The sequence below is a fragment of the Entelurus aequoreus genome, linkage group LG28 (genome assembly GCF_033978785.1).
Source record: "Entelurus aequoreus isolate RoL-2023_Sb linkage group LG28, RoL_Eaeq_v1.1, whole genome shotgun sequence".
Lineage (NCBI taxonomy): Eukaryota > Metazoa > Chordata > Actinopteri > Syngnathiformes > Syngnathidae > Entelurus > Entelurus aequoreus.
In genome coordinates, this window is record NC_084758.1 from 34401664 (window position 1) to 34422143 (window position 20480).

General features: G+C 42.2%; 1 protein-coding gene across 1 annotated transcript in view; it reads left to right on the plus strand.

Moving 5' to 3' along the window:
* The first annotated feature begins 1296 nt into the window (after positions 1-1296).
* ccna2 (cyclin A2) overlaps positions 1297-20480 on the plus strand; it is a 30586-nt gene continuing 11402 nt past the window's right edge. The window contains exons 1-7 of the mRNA XM_062040055.1: positions 1297-1873; positions 9015-9246; positions 11942-12048; positions 12131-12354; positions 12428-12632; positions 12693-12806; positions 18941-19074. Coding sequence (XP_061896039.1) covers positions 1670-1873; positions 9015-9246; positions 11942-12048; positions 12131-12354; positions 12428-12632; positions 12693-12806; positions 18941-19074 — 1220 coding nt within the window. The 5' untranslated portion in view covers positions 1297-1669. The remainder of the gene's footprint in view (positions 1874-9014; positions 9247-11941; positions 12049-12130; positions 12355-12427; positions 12633-12692; positions 12807-18940; positions 19075-20480) is intronic.

Sequence of the window (20480 nt, forward strand, 5' to 3'; positions counted from 1 at the left end):
ATTTTAAATGATTTCAAATGTGCCGCTAAAGAGCCAATTTAGAAATGTCATTTTCGGGACCCCAAACATTTTAAGTTCTGCAAAACATGGGGACTTTCCGTGCATGTTAAGGGCCCCAAAAAGACGTCCAAACGTATATAAAAATAGGGCCCTTGTGGGGCTCTGCATCGCCCTGCAGGGCTCGCTTGGGCCCTAATAACTGAATAATACTTACTCAGTGGCCTAGTGGTTAGAGTGTCCGCCCTAAGATGGGTAGGTTGTGAGTTCAAACCCCGGCCGAGTCATACCAAAGACTAAAAAAAAAAAGGGACCCATTATAAAGTGAGTTTTATATAAATTTAACATTCACACAAACAGGAGTTAAACTGTGTGAATGTTAAATTTACGCTCTTAAAACGAAAAATATTATTAGGTCCGTATTGATAAGAAGGTGAATTTGTGTAGCGGTTCTGTTGAGATTGGGTAATGGTTGATACAAATTATTGTTACAGTGTAATAATTATTGTTACCTGTGGTAATGCCACTACGATACAACATCTCTATTATAATCCTTGAACAAAGTAAGAGTGAAACTCATGTGAATAATCACTGAATGAAGAACTGGGGGTGGGATTAAATAGGGACGGCGTGGCGCGGTTGGGCCGTGCCAGCAATCTGAGGGTTCCTGGTTCAATCCCCGCACCTTCTACCAACTTTGTCACGCCCGTTGTGTCCTTGAGCAAGACACGTCACCTTTGCTCCTGATGGGTCGTGGTTAGGGCCTTGCATGGCAGCTCCCGCCATCAATGTGTGAATGTGGAAATAGTGTCAAAGCACTTTGAGTACCTTGAAGGTAGAAAAGCTCTATACAAGTATAACCCATTTACCATTAAATAAATGATCTTCTTCCCACTCCCTTTCAAGCAAAACTGGACAATCATGAATTACATACTATACATTACCTTTTGCACTATATTAATTTATATTATTATGTGTTGTCAACTTTGTACTATTTTACGTTATTGCCTGAAATAAATTAAAAAAAAAAAAAAAAGTTGTCTATCTGTGTTGGCCCTGTGATGAGGTGGCGACTTGTCCAGGGTGTACCCGGCCTGAGATAGGCTCCAGCACCCTCCGCGGCCCCAAAAGGGACAAGCGGTAGAAACTGGATGGACGGATGGATGAAGTGAACCCGCCAGGCGCTTCTCAAAGCGGGTTTGAATTTGTAATCATCCGCGTTTGTCCCAACTCGGCTCCCGTACGCCCGTGACGTCACTAGCCAGGGCGGCGCTGTGATTGGCCCGTTTCAATCCTCGCGGGCTACTTGAACGAGAGCAAAGTGTTCGTCGGCTGCGACGCCTCGTCCACAACATGACGGCGCCATAATCTGCTCCTTAAATTCACCTTTTTTTCTTGAAATATTTGTCTTTTTGTATATTTAATTTGGCCTTTTTTTTTGGAACATTTGCCTGGCGGTGCGAGTATTGTTCAACTTTATTGCCTTAATCCCTCGCAGACAACTAGCGTTAGCCTTCGTGTTCCGTTTTAACGTTGGCCGCGCTATTTGTTGGTTAGTTTTTTTTTTATAACTTGTAGCAAAGGTGAGTTTTTTTTATAACTTGTAGCAAAGGTTGAGTTTTTTATAACTTGCAGTTCGCCAAAAGGTTAGTTTTGCTAAGTTGTAGCTAGCATGTCCTTGAGTAGCCGCAGTCAGACGGGCTCCATGAACGACGAGAACACGCTGTCGAGGCTGCGGAGCTCCTTGAAGCCCAAAGCCGAGAACCAGGAGAATGTTCCGCCCAAGCAGCAAGCGACGACCCACAGAACCGTGCTGGGAGCCCTGCAGAACCAGCAGAACCAGAGCAAAGCGCCGAAGCAGCGGGCTATCAAGCAGGTCTGTTTCCGCTTTGTTAGTTAGCCTCATGCTAAGCTAACGGTGCTCTTTTGTTACCACTTAATGTTCCAATATTCACTTATTCCACGTCACAATAATGTAATTCTTTTCACTTGATTCAGCCTATCCGCCATTTCAACACAACCACGCACACAGACATGTGACGGTTAACAAGCCTTTGAAATGAAAATTATCGTTAAAAGCCGTCATTGATATCAATCAATGTTTATTTATATAGCCCTAAATCACAAGTGTCTCAAAGGGCTGCACAAGCCACAACGACATCCTCGGTACAGAGCCCACATACGGGCAAGGAAAAACTCACCCCAGTGGGACGTCAATGTGAATGACTATGAGAAACCTTGGAGAGGACCGCATATGTGGGTAACCCCCCCCTCTAGGGGAGACCGAAAGCAATGGATGTCGAGTGGGTCTGACATAATATTGTGAAAGTCCAGTCCACAGTGGATCCAACACATCAGCGAAAGTCCAGTCCATAGTGGGGCCAGCAGGAACCATCCTGAGCGGAGACGGGTCAGCAGTGTAGAGATGTCCCCAACCGATGCACAGGCTAGCGGTCCACCCCGGGTCCGTGGCCACCGGACCTGTGCAACTCCCCCTCCATAAGGGAGAGGGAAGCAGAGGAGAAAAGAAACGGCAGATCAACTGGTCTAAAAAGGGGGTCTATTTAAAGGCTAGAGCAGTGGTTCTCAACCTTTTTCCAGTGACGTACCCCCTGTGAATTTTTTTTAATTCAAGTACCCCCCTAATCAGAGCAAAGCATTTTTGGTTGGAAAAAAAGAGATAAAGAAGTAAATCAGTTTCTGATTTAGTAAATTGTATAACAGTGCAAAATATTGCTCATTTGAAGTGGTCTTTCTTGAACTATTTGGAAAAAATATATATAAAAATAACTAAAAACTTGTTGAAAAATAAACAAGTGATTCAATTATAAATTAAAGCTGCAAGCAGCGTTGGTCGGGTCCGCATTTTGGCAGGTGCTAGTCCTAGGTGTCCCAATACTTTTGTCCAGTGGTAGTCCTGAGTGAGACCTACATAGAGGTTTTTGTTTCGTGTCTCTACGATATTCGTACTGGGAGTTAGAGGAAGTTGTGTCTGTCTTTTTCTTAGGTGCTGCGGCACAGTGGTTGTATTCTTTGACGGCGCGTAAAATCACAGCAGCGAAGCAACTTTAGTGCTGCGGGTCTTTGAAGGCTCGTAAAATCAAAACGGTAGCACGTATCAAAAATCCGTACAGACAGTTTAATCAGAAGGGTTCAATCTCTCTTCTGTAGCAGTTTGAAGCCGAAACGACAAACGCGTTCAGAGGAGATAACGTTTGATGTTTGGTGACCGGTTGTAACAAAAATTAAGTTTTGAAGGAGGAATAGCAAACTTCCTGTTGATTTTTGCTGAAGGATGTCAATCTATGAAATGTAGGTCTAGGCGAGACCTACATAGAGGTATTTGTTTCATGTCTCTAAGACGTTCCTACCGGAAGTTACAAGCAGTTTTGTCTGAGTTTTCCTCTGAGGAGCATTTTTTTCTCTGTTTTTTTCAAAAATTATGTAGAGCACAATTTTGAGTTTTGGGGTTCGGTTTTTTTTTAGATCGCAATGTCCACCAGTCCCGATGTGTGTGAGAAGTTTGGTGAGTTTTGAAGTATTTTAAGGGGGTAAAATTAGAGGTCAAACACGTAAAAAGCAGTGTTTTTAGTAAATTTTTGTCTAAAATGTGAAATTGCCAACTTCCTGTTGGTTTTCGCCCGAGAATGTGTCATTATGAGTTGTAGGTCTAAAGGAGACCTACATACAGGTTTTTGTTTCATGTCTCTACGACCTTCCTAGTGGGAGTTACAGGCAGTTTAGTGTTGTTTTTTCCTAGGGGGCGCTAGAGTGCAATTTTGATTTTTGGGGTTTGGTTTTTTTACTAAAGTGTGCTGGCACACTTTTTGTATGTGTGTAAAAAATTTGGTGAGTTTTGAAGCATGTTAAGGGGGGCAAAGTAGTGCGCAACGGTGCGGTCTTTCGTCCCATTGCAAAAGGACTCCCTTTGGGATTCCTTTTGAAATGGTCCTGTGCAGACCCTAATAAAGATTTCTACACATAGAAGTAATCATCAACTTAAAGTGCCCTCTTTCGGGATTGTAATAGAGATCCATCTGGATTCATGAACTTCATTCTAAACATTTCTTCACAAAAAAAGAAATCTTTAACATCAATATTTATGGAACATGTCCACAAAAAAATCTAGCTGTCAACACTAAATATTGCATTGTTGCATTGTAATGATGGAATAGCCTACTTGATTGGATGTTCAGTTTATGAACTTACATTCATATTTTATTGAAGTATTATTCAATAAATATATTTATAAAGGATTTTTGAATTGTTGCTATTTTTAGAATATTTTTAAAAAATCTCACGTACCCCCTTGGCATACCTTCAAGTACCCCCAGGGGTACGCGTACCCCCATTTGAGAACCACTGGGCTAGAGTATACAAATGAGTTTTAAGATGGGACTTAAATGCTTCTACTGAGGTAGCATCTCTAACTGTTACCGGGAGGGCATTCCATAGTATTGGAGCCCCAATAGAAAACGCTCTATAGCCCGCAGACTTTTATTGGGCTCTGGGAATCACTAATAAGCCGGAGTTCTTTGAACGCAGATTTCTTGCCGGGACATATGGTACAATACAATCAGCAAGATAGGCTGGAGCTTGACCGTGTAGTATTTTATACGTAAGTAGTAAAACCTTAGTCGCATCTTAGGTAGGAAGCCAGTGCGAGTGAGCCAGTATAGGTATATATATGTATATATGTATATAAAGGTATATACAGTATAGGCGTAATATGATCAAACTTTCTTGTTTTTGTCAAAAGTCTAGCAGCCGCATTTTGTACCAACTGTAATCTTTTAATGCTAGACATAGGGAGGCCCGAAAAAAATACTTTACAGTAATCGAGACGAGATGTAACGAACGCATGGATAATGATCTCAGCGTTGCTAGTGGACAAAATGGAACAAATTTGAGCGATATTACGGAGATGAAAGAAGGCCGATAACACTTCAATACATGAACAGAATAGTTTTCTATTGCTATTGTTTGAGACCCTGGTTCACAAGCTAGGAATTTTTCTTGGTGCAACATATAACACGGTATAGGTAATAAAATGAGCCGTAACTTCAACACATAAACAGACTGGAGCCGCATTTGATTGATTGAGACTTTTATTAGTAGATTGCGCAGTACACTGCAAAAAGTCAGTGTTCAAAAATACAAAAGTTCGGGGCATTTTACGTGAACTAAGCAAAATTATCTGCCAATAGAACAAGACAATTTGGCTTGTCAAGACTTTCCAAAACAAGTCAAATTAGCTAACATCAATGAACCCAAAAATACCTTTTTAAAATAAGTATTTTCTCACTAAGTGCACTTTTCTTGATAGAAAAAACAAATATGAGACCTTTTTTCTCAATATGTTGAAAAATATTCTTAAACATTGCCATTATCTTGACATAATATGCGCTCAGCATTAATAAATTTTTTGCATTTTGCTATGGATAACATGACATCATCGTGCCAAGGGCGTGCTCTTTTAGTCAATTAGTGCGCAAGGAATATATATATATATATATATATATATATATATATATATATATATATATATATATTAGTGATGGGTTGATGAGGCGTCATGAAGAGTTTCGACACATTGCAAAACTATTGATACTGTGTCGATACTCCATTCATCCATCTTCTACTGCTTATCCCAGGTCGGGTCGCGGGGGCAACAGCCTAAGCAGGGAAGCCCAGACTTCCCTCTCCCCAGCCACTTCGTCCAGCTCTTGCCGGGGGATCCCGAGGCGTTCCCAGGCCAGCCAGGAGACATAGTCTTCCCAACGTGTCCTGGGTCTTCCCCGTGGCCTCCTACCGGTCGGACGTGCCCTAAACACCTCCCTAGGGAGGCGTTCGGGTGGCATCCTGACCAGATGCCCGAACCACCTCATCTGGCTCCTCTCCATGTGGAGGAGCAGCGGCTTTATTTTGAGCTTCTCACCCTATCTCTAAGGGAGAGCTCCGCCACCCGGCGGAGGAAACTCATTTGGGCCGCTTGTACCCGTGATCTTGTCCTTTCGGTCATAACTCAAAGCTCATGACCATAGGTGAGGATGGGTAGTAGATCGACCGGTAAATTGAGAGCTTTGCCTTACGGCTCAGCTCCTTCTTCACCACAACGGATCGATACAGCGTCCGCATTACTGAAGACGCCGCACCGATCCGCCTGTCGATCTCACCATCCACTCTTCCCTCACTGGTGAACAAGACTCCGAGGTTCTTGAACTCCTCCACTTGGGGCAGGGTCTCCTCCCCAACCCGGAGATGGCATTCCACCCTTTTCCGGGAGAGAACCATGGACTCTGACTTGGAGGTGCTGATTCTCATCCCAGTCGCTTCACACTCTGCTGCGAACCGATCCAGTGAGAGCTGAAGATCCTGGCCAGATGAAGCCATCAGGACCACATCATCTGCAAATAGCAGAGACCTAATCCTGTAGCCACCAAACCAGATCCCCTCAACGCCCTGACTGCGCCTAGAAATTCTGTCCTTAAAAGTTATGAACAGAATGGGTGACAAAGGGCAGCCTTGGCGGAGTCCAACCCTCACTGGAAACCGGTCCGACTTACCGCTGGCAATGCGGACCAAGCTCTGACACTGATCGTACAGGGAGCGGACCCTGTTAGAATAGAATAGAAAGTACTTTATTGATCCCTGGGGGAAATTCAGCACCACAGTTTGCTCACGATAACATTTAGGTATTTTTTACATGTGAATAATATAATATAAATACAGTCTATTATAAAGCATTATTCACATGTGAATAATAGTCTATTTATTAGGGTTGCACATCTCTCTCTGATAAACGATTCGATATGCATCTAGATACACAGGTTACGATTCGATTCAAAAACGATATCCTTTTATTACAGACCGATTCGATTCCGAACGATACGATTCGATTTGACGGTTAATATTCAAGACTCCAAATCCCCAAGCATTGTGGCTTTACGGCACTGGCAAAAAAAAAACAGAACAACAAAATCACATGTCAATGTATTTATTTTTAGACATGGACCAAAAAAATTCTGGCTGAATTGTAGGATGGGAACTCCAGAGGTAAAAGTAGCACAGAATAGTAACAACAAAGTGCAATATTTCAGCCTGAGCATAGTTTTGAACACTAGAGGTAGGTAACAAAGATTCAATATTTCAACCTGAGCATATAGTGTTTTGAACACTAGAGGTAGGTAACAAAGGTGCAACATTACAATGTAAACAAGTTACACACCTATAACACATCTCAAAATGTGGCAACAATGAGCACAGTGACAAGTGCTTTGTGTAAAAGAATAGAGAAAATAAATACATATGTTAAAAGAAAAATCAAACTACTGTGTGAGAGGTACCGTTTCCCAGGTCAAAAAGCAGTAGTTCACTTACACTATGCCTGTGCATTTTCATCATCACTCTCCTCTGTTTTTTTGGAGGGCAGATTTTTTTAAAGGAAAATCAACTGATCCACATGCTCATGTTTGAGCAGACTGTTTTGTGGAAACAATGTCTCCCGCAGTACTGAACACACGTTCAGATTCCGTGTGTTTCACTTGATGTACTTTTTTATGCCGAAAGAGGCTATTTCAGCCACTTGAATGACGGCGAAATCATTAAAGGCTCACAATTTTTAATCCATCCACAAGTAAAGAAAACTTGGATTATTTCACTTTATGTACTTTTTTATGACGAAAGAGGCGATTTAAAAGAGGCGATTTCAGCCACTTTGGTCATTACAGCCGAGTTAAGATATACTTTTCGAGACGAGTGACGTAAGCGCGCTCCCGTGTCAGGGGGTGCATTTTACGGCAGGGGTGCGTTTCCCGGCACAACCCCGGGAAGCAGAGGTATCTTTTAGCGAGAGATGACAGCAGTGGCAAGTCCTGCTGCTCTTTCCACCACTGTAGTGTTTTTGAAAATCTTTCTCGGTCCATTATCACCTTCGGTTAGACTGACGCTTTTGTTCTCCTCCACATTCATTTTCCGTGTTGTCTCTTGTTTATCACTCGTGCTAATACCAGCTAGGCGGCTACCGCATTTGGCGAGTAGCTTCAGCTCTCACGTTGTTTTAGAGACGCTGACGCATATTGTAATCTAGCCAACCCATGCAAAGTCTCGCAATAACCGATCCATGACTCTATAACTGATTCAGCTAGGAATTCATGGATTATTCGCATTGATTGAGGAGTCTGCTACCGATGCAATCTAATCGCTCACTTGTTGAACCGAATACTCGGTCGCATCGGTTTATCGTTCACAACCCTACTATTTATACAGCAATATTCACATGTAAATAATATAAATACAGTCTACCTGCTTGGCGCTCCGCATCAAGGGTTGGAATTGGGGGTTAAATCACCAAAAATTATAGTATTAATTACTGTGTGGATTCAAGAGTGCTATATGTTTTCAAGACATTGGTCTTAAAGTGTTTTTTAAATGTGTGAATGGAACTGGAACATTTGAAGATCCAAGCTGTTCCACAGATGAACCCCCCTGACAGAAACACATCTACTTTTTAAGCTCTTCCTTATGTTTGCTTTCTGAAAGACAGCTGAGCCTCTGAGGTCATGGGGAGTCTCCCTGGGTTTGAAGCTCTCCTGCAGACACCCAGGCAGCATGTGGTTATGAGCTTTGTACGTCACAATAGCAGTGTTGAGGTCAACAAGATCGTGCAGTTTTAATGTTTTTCATTGAATAAACAGAGCATTGGTATGGTCATGATAATCCGCTTAATTTGCCATTCTGATGGATTTCTTTTGAAGTAAGAACATAGAGTTGATGTTTGATTTATAATTGAAGTACTTTTTGGCCACATTTTGTGATCATTTTGGTCATTAGGTTTGATGATGACATGTTCTTATCGCTACTATAGGATGACAAATCACCTATCCTATCCTAGGTCTACGACTTCTAATTTTATAGTCCGTTTTCATCATAATGTGTTGCTCTCATTTCTAATTGCATTTAAATTGAGATTTTTTTACCAGGGGTAATGATCTTGCAATTGTGTCCCTTTTTTTTAGGAGTCCTCACAGCCGCTTTCTTGCAAAAATGAAGAGCTTTGCAAAGTCTCGTCCAAGCAGACCTTCCAGATCCACGTGGACGAAGCAGTGGGCGCCTGTGTCAAGAAGCACCGCGGCACAGGAGCCACCAAAGTGGTGGAGGATCCTCCCCTGAAGGTGGACCATGTCGTCACCCGTCTGCGGCAACCACTGGCCATGCTGGAAATTCCTGCGGCCATGGACGTCAGTTTTGGTATGTGCCCTCACCCAGACTGTCCAAGACTTTAAGACTAATCGTGTACTTGAACTTGTGTAGACTCTTCCATGGACATGTCACAACTCATGGCTATGGCTGAGTTTAGTTTTTGTTTTTCCTTGGCCTCGGTCTGGACCCCCTCTCCGTCAGCGATCCTGTTCTGTCTCCCTGTAATGTTTGTCTGATACTGAATGGGATTGTGCTGAATATTTTAATTTCCCCTCGGGGATTAATAAAGTATTTCTGATTCTGATGTCAGTTTTGGTACGTTCCCTCACCCTGACTATCCAAGACTAATTGTGTGCTTGAACTTGTGTAGACTCTCCCATGGACATGTCAGTTTAGGTATGTGTTCTCACCCCGACTATCTAAAACTAATTGGGTGCTTGAACTTGTGTAGACTCTCCCATGGACATGTCAGTTTAGGTATGTGTTCTCACCCCGACTATCTAAAACTAATTGGGTGCTTGAACTTGTGTAGACTCTCCCATGGACATGTCAGTTTAGGTATGTGTTCTCACCCCGACTGTCCAAGACTAATTATGTACTTGAACTTGTGTAGACTCTCCCATGGACATGTCAGTTTAGGTATGTGTTCTCACCCCGACTGTCCAAGACTAATTATGTACTTGAACTTGTGTAGACTCTCCCATGGACATGTCAGTTTAGGTATGTGCCCTCACCCCGACTGTCCAAGACTAATTGTGTACTTGAACTTGTGTAGACTCTCCCATGGACATGTCAGTTTAGGTATGTGCCCTCACCCCGACTATCTAAAACTAATTGGGTGCTTGAACTTGTGTAGACTCTCCCATGGACATGTCAGTTTAGGTATGTGTTCTCACCCCGACTGTCCAAGACTAATTATGTACTTGAACTTGTGTAGACTCTCCCATGGACATGTCAGTTTAGGTATGTGTTCTCACCCCGACTATCTAAAACTAATTGTGTACTTGAACTTGTGTAGACTCTCCCATGGACATGTTAGTTTAGGTATGTGCCCTCACCCCGACTGTCCAAGACTAATTGTGTACTTGAACTTGTGTAGACTCTCCCATGGACATGTCAGTTTAGGTATGTGCCCTCACCCTGACTATCCAAGACTAATCGTGTGCTTGAACTTGTGTAGACTCTCCCATGGACATGTCAGTTTAGGTATGTGTTCTCACCCCGACTGTCCAAGACTAATTGTATACTTGAACTTGTGTAGACTCTCCCATGGACATGTCAGTTTAGGTATGTGCCCTCACCCCGACTGTCCAAGACTAATTGTGTACTTGAACTTGTGTAGACTCTCCCATGGACATGTCAGTTTAGGTATGTGCCCTCACCCCGACTGTCCAAGACCAAGACTAATTGTGTACTTGAACTTGTGTAGACTCTCCCATGGACATGTCAGTTTAGGTATGTGCCCTCACCCCGACTGTCCAAGACTAATTGTGTACTTGAACTTGTGTAGACTCTCCCATGGACATGTCAGTTTAGGTATGTGCCCTCACCCCGACTGTCCAAGACTAATTGTGTACTTGAACTTGTGTAGACTCTCCCATGGACATGTCAGTTTAGGTATGTGCCCTCACCCCGACTGTCCAAGACCAAGACTAATTGTGTACTTGAACTTGTGTAGACTCTCCCATGGACATGTCAGTTTAGGTATGTGTTCTCACCCCGACTATCTAAAACTAATTGTGTACTTGAACTTGTGTAGACTCTTCCATGGACATGTCAGTTTAGGTATGTGCCCTCACCCCGACTGTCCAAGACTAATTGTGTACTTGAACTTGTGTAGACTCTCCCATGGACATGTCAGTTTTGGTATGTGTCCTCACCCCGACTGTCCTAGACTAATTATGTACTTGAACTTGTGTAGACTCTCCAATGGACATGTCAGTTTAGGTATGTGCCCTCACCCCGACTGTCCAAGACCAAGACTAATTGTGTACTTGAACTTGTGTAGACTCTCCCATGGACATGTCAGTTTAGGTATGTGCCCTCACCCCGACTGTCCAAGACTAATCGTGTACTTGAACTTGTGTAGACTCTCCCATGGACATGTCAGTTTAGGTATGTGCCCTCACCCCGACTGTCCAAGACCAAGACTAATTGTGTACTTGAACTTGTGTAGACTCTCCCATGGACATGTCAGTTTAGGTATGTGCCCTCACCCCGACTGTCCAAGACTAATCGTGTACTTGAACTTGTGTAGACTCTCCCATGGACATGTCAGTTTAGGTATGTGTTCTCACCCCGACTATCTAAAACTAATTGTGTACTTGAACTTGTGTAGACTCTCCCATGGACATGTCAGTTTAGGTATGTGTTCTCACCCCGACTATCTAAAACTAATTGTGTACTTGAACTTGTGTAGACTCTTCCATGGACATGTCAGTTTAGGTATGTGCCCTCACCCCGACTGTCCAAGACTAATTGTGTACTTGAACTTGTGTAGACTCTCCCATGGACATGTCAGTTTTGGTATGTGTCCTCACCCCGACTGTCCTAGACTAATTATGTACTTGAACTTGTGTAGACTCTCCCATGGACATGTCAGTTTAGGTATGTGCCCTCACCCCGACTGTCCAAGACTAATTATGTACTTGAACTTGTGTAGACTCTCCCATGGACATGTCAGTTTAGGTATGTGTCCTCACCCCGACTGTCCAAGACTAATTATGTACTTGAACTTGTGTAGACTCTCCCATGGACATGTCTGTGAAGGAGGCTGAGGACAAGCCTGTCAACGTGACTGATGTTCCCGAATACGCCGCTGAGATCCACACCTACCTGAGGGAGATGGAGGCGAGGCGTCACACTAAGCTGCACGGTCACCTATGGCGTGTCTAAAGACCGCTGACCCGTGTCCGTCTTCTGTCCCGACCAGGCCAAGAGCCGTCCCAGAGCAGGCTACATGAAGAAGCAGCCCGACATCACCAGCAGCATGCGTGCCATCCTGGTGGACTGGCTGGTGGAGGTGGGTGAGGAGTACAAGCTCCAGAACGAGACCCTCTACCTGGCCGTCAACTACATCGACCGCTTCCTGTCGTCCATGTCCGTCCTGAGGGGCAAGCTGCAGCTGGTGGGCACCGCCGCCATGCTGCTGGCCTCGTAAGTCCAACTGCACGACCCTAACCCAGAGTAGAAGCTGTTCCTCCTAACGCAGAGCGTCTGCCCACCGCAGCAAGTTTGAGGAGATCTACCCCCCGGAGGTGTCTGAGTTTGTCTACATCACAGACGACACCTACACCAAGAAGCAGGTGTTGAGGATGGAGCAGCTGGTGCTCAAGGTGCTCTCCTTTGATCTGGCGGCACCCACCATCAACCAGTTCCTCACGCAGTACTTCCTGCATCACCACACCAGCAAGCAGACCCAGAGCCTGGCCATGGTGAGAATGTGCTCCAAACGCCACAAGTTTGAGATTTAAAGATTGGGATTTTTGTTGCAGTACCTGGGAGAGCTCAGCCTGGTGGATTGTGATCCCTTCTTGAAGTATCTTCCATCTCAGATGGCTGCAGCCGCTTACATCCTGGCCAACAACACGCTGACTGGTGCATCATGGGTAAGTCTGTGCCATATGACTTGAAAATCTCCATTCACTTTTGCAACAAAGCCATGATTGATCTGGGTCAATTGTTCATAACGACTTATTTCATCAAAAACTAGACGCTATTTTTGCATTATTCAAGTATTTTTAAAGAGCTCTTTCCAGAAAAGGGATGGTACTTTATGGACTATAGAGCACATTGTATTTAAGCCACACCCACTAACCTTTCGGGCAAACAAAATAGATGTGTGTGTGTGTACACTATTGACAAATAATGCATCAAACTTGCAAAAATAGTAGGGGGGTGGGGAAAAAATCGATTCGAATTCGAGTCGCGATTGCATCGCATCTCATAAGCTTGACAACACACTGTGTCCAATATTTTCACAAAGATACAAATAAGTCATATTTTTGGTTCATTTAATAGTTCAAACAAATGTACATTATTGCAATCAGTTGATAAAACATTGTCCTTTACAATTATAAAAGCTTTTTACTCTGCTTGCATGTCAGCAGACTGGGGTAGATCCTGCTGAAATCTATGTATTCCATGAATAGACAATCCTTTTGAATCGGAAAAATATCGTTGTTTAATCGGAAAAAAAATCGATATCGAATCGTGGGACACCCAAAGATTCGCAGCCCTAAAAAATAGCCTTCTTGATTTCCCACATCACAAGTCACAACTTGTTGCCTGCTCCAACTTCCCATGTAAACAGTCTCTAAAAACATTTTGTAATGACACCAGCAAAAGATGCTGCATTTGTTAGTTGTTTTTCAATGAAAAACTCATGAAGTTATAGACACCAGTACAAAAAGCAGCAGCAACTGAACATACATATGTTAGCACGTTCAGCATTTTTAAAGAAATAGCATCTATTTTGCTCTCGGGGTGGCTGGAGCCTACCCCAGCTGCATACATTTTGGTGACCACGCTCCGATATCGCACAAATGTTGGGTCCCTTTTTTTCCCCAGGAAGACTGTTAGAAAATATCTCACTGATATGGGATTGACTGCTAAAACGTTACTGCAGACCACCTCAAAAAACATCTTCAAATGTTTTACTGAATGTACGTAAAGAATGTGGGCTTTACGACGTGTACATGAAGGTAAGTATGAACTAGGGCTGGGCCATTTGGACTAACGGATATCCTACTATTTTTAGCTTGTATCGTGGTGAATGATTCATATCGCCATTTTAAACTCAACACCACATTACTCTTACTATCAGATTACATTTAAAAAGTAATTATTAGGGATGATGTTTGATAAGGAATTATCGAGTTGGACCCTATTATCGAATCCTCTTATCGAACCGATTCTCTTATGGAGTCCAGATAGGTTGTTGTATATGGAAAAAAACACACAATATTTGGTTTAACAAAAGCTCACTTTTATTATATAATAAAAAAATAAAATCTAATAAATAAATAAATATTGACTGTTGCCCACCTAAAAAAATAAAATAAAATAAATAAATATTGACTGTTGTTACCCAAAGTATATTAAGTGGGATTTTTCAGAGAAACAAATATATACAGTAACACAAAAACAAGCTGTCTCTGTGATCACTATAGGTGTATAAATAATAATATAGTGTTAAATAAAATCAGTCCCTTGGGCACAAAACTGAAAATAATACAGCTCTCCAAAAAGTGCACTTCTGCTGCTATTTGACATAACTGTTTATGATGCTTTGACATTTTTGCACTTCATTTCTTTATTGAAAGAACATTCTATGAAGAGAAAAGTTGTTTGCAAATGTGGTTACAATGCTAATAAATGAAAAGTTAAAGCTAAAAAAAGAAATACACTTTATTGAGTTAACATTATTTCTTTATAGGGGGAAAAATGTTATGAGCTAGAGAATATAACAACTACACTACCCAGCATGCAACGGGAGTGACGAGCATGCGCGGTAGCCCCGGAAAGTGGTGCATGTTGCCAAGCTGTGAAAGTAAATGACAAGAACTCAGCCAACACGCCTCGTCTGCATTATTTATAATTAGACAGACAACACATCTACAGTGTGATTTTGTTTTGTTTACAAGGAAAGAAAAACAAAAGTTAAAAAAGGGAGATATGTTGTGTATATATATGTATGTGCTGCGGTTGCTTTAAAAAGGTTGCGACAGCTGCCGTAAAGGAGGTGCGTTGCTAGCCTGGTTGCTATGTTTCCGGTTGGTGGTAAAAGTGTTCGTCATGTGTTGTACCCTGCTCAAATCTCTCAGTAAAGTTATTCGATGGATTATAACTTTTGTTTTGAACTTTATTACACCTTGGAGCGCTTTTTCCCGTCCATTGTTTTCCTGCTTTCGCTATCTGCGCCTAATGACTGAGCTACGTGACGTCATTTATTGTGATGTCCCACGGAGCATTTCTGGTCGGGACGGGATTCGAATAAAGAATCAACTCTTTTTCTTTACTATAGTGGTCTCGATAACGGGTACCGGTTCTCAAAAAGGGATTCGAGTCCGAGGACTCGGTTCTTTTCTTATCAAACAACCGGGAAAACCGGTTTCGAGTATCATCCCTAGTAATTATAGTTACTCGTTTAATTACTAGGGAAAGTAATGCATAACTTACAAAAAAACTTTCAATGTCATTTGCAGTTGAAGTTTCATATGAGTAGTGTGTGCGTGCATGTCTACCTTTTTTTAAAACATTTTTTAAAGGCGGTGTCTGTTGCCAAGTGAATTGTCGTCACTGAATTGGTTAGCTTTAGCTGTTTGGCTTTGATTCTGTAGAATCTTTTCACCGGCTAGTCTTACCTGTGCGGGTACGTTGGCTGTGCGCCAAGGCAAATGTGGTGGGGGGGGGAGTCAGTGTGGGCAATGCGCGGTACTGCCCGCCGGATCCTTCCTCCGCTATGGTGCCTGCTGGGCACGTCGCTAAAGACTGCAACACAGGCACATCAGAAGATGGCGGTATTGTCTCTAATATACTGTATAACCCTTTCTAAAATACACCATTATTAAATATAAAACTTGTATACCGCCCACCTCTACTATGAATGATAAAACACTGAATATTAATGTTTCAGGCTGGCACCTGTGGGAACAAACCCCGCCCACACCGCTTGCGGCTGGAATGTAGTTACCGTAACAACCGGCAGATGCCAACCATTAAAATACTTTCTATAATTCCAGACTTAAAGTCATGTGAAAACAGCACTGTACATAATGGCGGCAACAGTTTTGATAAAGGTCGGAGAAAAAAAATCTGTGGAAACGTGCCGGATTGAAAATCTTCACGGTTGGTATTTTGCCCAGATCTGGCTTACTTACTACTAAAATAAGTTGTCTTGTATGTTGACTATCCTTTTTCATGCATACATTCTTCAGATTGCAGTAACAAACATGCGTGAATTGTATCATTCTGTTCAAATAAGCCAATAGTTTGTTTGTCCCCTTTTATTTACCGTAATTTCCGGACTATAAGCCGCTGCTTTTCCCCCTCGTTCTGGTCCCTGCGGCTTATACAAGGGTGCGGCTTATTTACGGCCTGTTCTTCTCCGGCACCGACGAAGAGGATTTGGGTGGTTTTAGTACGCAGGAGGAAGACGATGACACAATGATTAAAGACTGACTTTTCATATACCGGTAGGCTGGTTATTTTGATAACGTACAGGCGGGCACTTTGTATTACTTTGCACCGTTGTATTATTTGTACTCTGCACGAATGCTGTTCGCCATGTCAAAGATGTGAAAGTTTGATTGAATGATTGAAAGATTTATTGTTAATAAATGGGACGCTTTGCGTTCCCAAACAGTCATCTCTGTCCCGACAATCCCCTCCGTGGTAGCAGGAACCCCTATATACTACGCTAATTACACATCAAAGCCCTGCGGCTTATAGTCAGGTGCGGCTTATATATGGAGGAATTTGTATTTTCCCCTAAATTTAGCTGGTGCGGCTTATAGTCGGGTGCGCCTTATAGTCCGGAAATGACGGTAAATAAGTATGAAAAGACATTTTCACTAGTGTATAGTCTTCTTGGAGGGTCTAATAAGTAATTAGTATCCGTTACTGTGCAGTATGTCAGCAGCCTCATATTGATAAATATATGATGTACGTGGATGCATCTATAATGAATCATAATTGAACAGTGACACAAATGTGACTAAAAATAGACCGCACAACTTCAAAAAAATTTAAAAAATTAACCAACCCCTCACATGTGCGAAAAGGTATTTCAACCCTTCTATCACATGTTGCTCCTAAAATAAATCCATCCAAATTAAATAAAACTAGCGTAACCAGTGTTGGGGATAGGAATTTTCAAGTCATAAAAATGGGGTCCCACGCTAAATTTTTGGGGTCCCACTTTTTTTGTAAGTGTTTTGAAAACAAATGCTAAATGTATGCATTATCCTGTTATGTGATGTAGTAGTTGTGGGGCTACTAGTGAAACAGTCCTGATGCTACTAGTTATTGTGATGTAGTACCGGTAGTTGTGGTGCTACTAGTGAAACAGTCCTGATGCTACTATTTATTGTCATGTAGTAGCTGTGGTGCTACTAGTGCAGGGGTCGGCAACCCGCGGCTCCGGAGCCGCATGCGGCTCCTTGACCACTCTGATGCGGCTCAGCTACATGCATGCCGACCCCCTCGATTTTCCCAGGAGACTTATGGATGTCAGTGTCTCTCATAGACTACTCCCAGGGAAAAATAATCCTATTAACACTCTAATTACTATATAAAGGGCGTGCCCTAATTGCACTGCAGTAATTGTCCTCTATAGCATTTACTTACAGCATGCCAGGCCAGCCACATGTTGTATGTTGTTATTACTTGCTCACACAGGAGACAGCAAAGCATAGTTACTCATCAGCCACACAGCTTACACTGACGGTAGCCGTATCAAACAACTTCAACATTGTTACGTTACAAATATGCGCCACACTGTGAACCCACACCAAAAAAGAATGAAAAACACATTTCTGGAGAACATCCCACTGTAACACAACATAAACACAACACAACCATTACCCAGAATCCCATGCAGTCCTAACTCTTCCGGTCTACATTATACACCCCGCTACCACCAAATCCCCCCCACACATCACCCCCCCCCCCCCCCCCCCCCCTCGTGGTTGGTTGAGCGGAAGAGTTAGGGCTGCATGGGATTCTGGGTATTGGTACCGTCAGTGTAAGATGTGTGGCTGCTGAGTTAGTAGCCTTGCTGTCTCTTACGTGAGCAGGCTAAAGCTGAATTCCACTTGTGGCCGAGCAGGTACACTGATTGGGCAGACTGTAGAGGGCGCCAAATGCAGTGTCATCACGCTCTGATATTCGGGAGTCTCCCGGGAAAAATGAGAGGGTTGGCAAGTGTGACGCAAGCGACATTCATCCAAAACTCGCGGGCTGCACTAACATCCAATTCCCACATTAAAGTGCGTGCCGGTGCGTGTGTCTGAGACCCCTGGTTAACATAGCACAAAGCATGTAAGCTTTGTATGCGGTGTTTTTCATTTTAAATTTTAAAAACATTTTTGTGGCTCCCATTACTTTCTTTAATGTGTGAAACTTGCCAAAATGGCTCTTTGAGTGGTAAAGGTTGCCGACCCCTGTACTAGTGAAACAGTCCTGATGCTACTAATTATTGTCATGTAGTAGCTGCGGTGCTACTAGTGAAACAGTCCTGATGCTACTAGTTATTGTGATGTAGTAGTTGTGGTGCTACTAGTGAAACAGTCCTGATGCTACTAGTTATTGTGATGTAGTAGTTGTGGTGCTACTAGTGAAACAGTCCTGATGCTTTTAATTATTGTCATGTAGTAGTTGTGGTGCTACTAGTGAAACAGTCCTGATGCTACTAGTTATTGTGATGTAGTAGTTGTGGTGCTACTAGTGAAACAGTCCTGATGCTACTAGTTATTGTCATGTAGTAGTTGTGGTGCTACTAGTGAAATAGTCCTGATTGAAGATTCCCAGCTTAGTTTGTGGTCCAAAAGATCAACATAGATGCCAGTAACAACTGCCATAAATATTCCTTCTATATTTCCTAACCCTAATGAAGTGAATATTATGTAACGGCACATAATCTTCCTCCTCCTCCTCTTCAGACACATGTTTGTTTGTTTTCCAGTCTTTGTATTGATGTGATATGTTTAGCCTCTAAAAGGAGATGACTTGTTTGTTGCAGCCCAAGTCCTTGGTGGAGAAGACTGGCTACACTGTGGAGGAACTCAGGCCGTGTGTGGAGGATCTTCACCAGATGTACCTGAACGCATCGCAGCACGCTCAGCAGTCCATCAGAGAGAAGTACAAGACCGCAAAGTAAGTTTAGTCACCAGCTAGTTGGACTCAGGTCATTTGTATCACCAACTAATAGAATTAGTTGAGTTTGAAGTCATAAAAGTTGCTGAACAAAAATCATCTTCAGTCTACAATTAGCATTCTAATATTTCATGTAACACAAATGACATGAAGTAATATTTCATGTAACCTGGAAATGAAAGTACACATAAATGACAGAACTAATATTTAATGTAAGGTGGACATGAAAGTACACATAATAGTACAACTAGTATTGTAATATTTAATGTAAGGTGGACATGAAAGTACACATAATAGTACAACTAGTATTGTAATATTTAATGTAAGGTGGACATGAAAGTACACATAATAGTACAACTAGTATTGTAATATTTAATGTAAGGTGGACATGAAAGTACATAATAGTACAACTAGTATTGTAATATTTAATGTAAGGTGGACATGAAAGTACACATAATAGTACAACTAGTATTGTAATATTTAATGTAAGGTGGACATGAAAGTACATAATAGTACAACTAGTATTGTAATATTTAATGTAAGGTGGACATGAAAGTACACATAGTACAACTAGTATTGTAATATTTAATGTAAGGTGGACATGAAAGTACACAATAGTACAACTAGTATTGTAATATTTAATGTAAGGTGGACATGAAAGTACACATAATAGTACAACTAGTATTTTAATATTTAATGTAAGGTGGACATGAAAGTACACAATAGTACAACTAGTATTTTAATATTTAATGTAAGGTGGACATGAAAGTACACATAATAGTACAACTACCGTAATTTCCGGACTATAAGCCGCTACTTTTTCCCCTCGTTCTGGTCCCTGCGGCTTATACAAGGGTGCGGCTTATATATGGCCTGTTCTTCCCTGACACCGACGAAGAGGATTTGGGTGGTTTTAGTACGCAGGAGGAAGACGATGACACAATGATTAAAGACTGACTTTTCATATACCGGTAGGCTGGTTATTTTGATAACGTACAGGCGAGCACTTTGTATTACTTTGCACCGTTGTATTATTTGTACTCTGCACGAATGCTGTTCGCCATGTCAAAGATGTGAAAGTTTGATTGAATGATTGAAAGATTTATAGTTAATAAATGGGACGCTTTGCGTTCCCAAACAGTCATCTCTGTCCCGACAATCCCCTCCGTGGTAGCAGGAACCCCTATATACTACGCTAATTACACATCAAAACCCTGCGGCTTATAGTCGGGTGCGGCTTATATATGGAGCAATCTGTATTTTCCCCTAAATTTAGCTGGTGCGGCTTATAGTCAGGTGCGGCTTATAGTCCGGAAATTACGGTAGTATTGTAATATTTAATGCAAGGTGGACATGAAAGTACACAATAGTACAACTAGTATTTTAATATTTAATGTAAGGTGGAC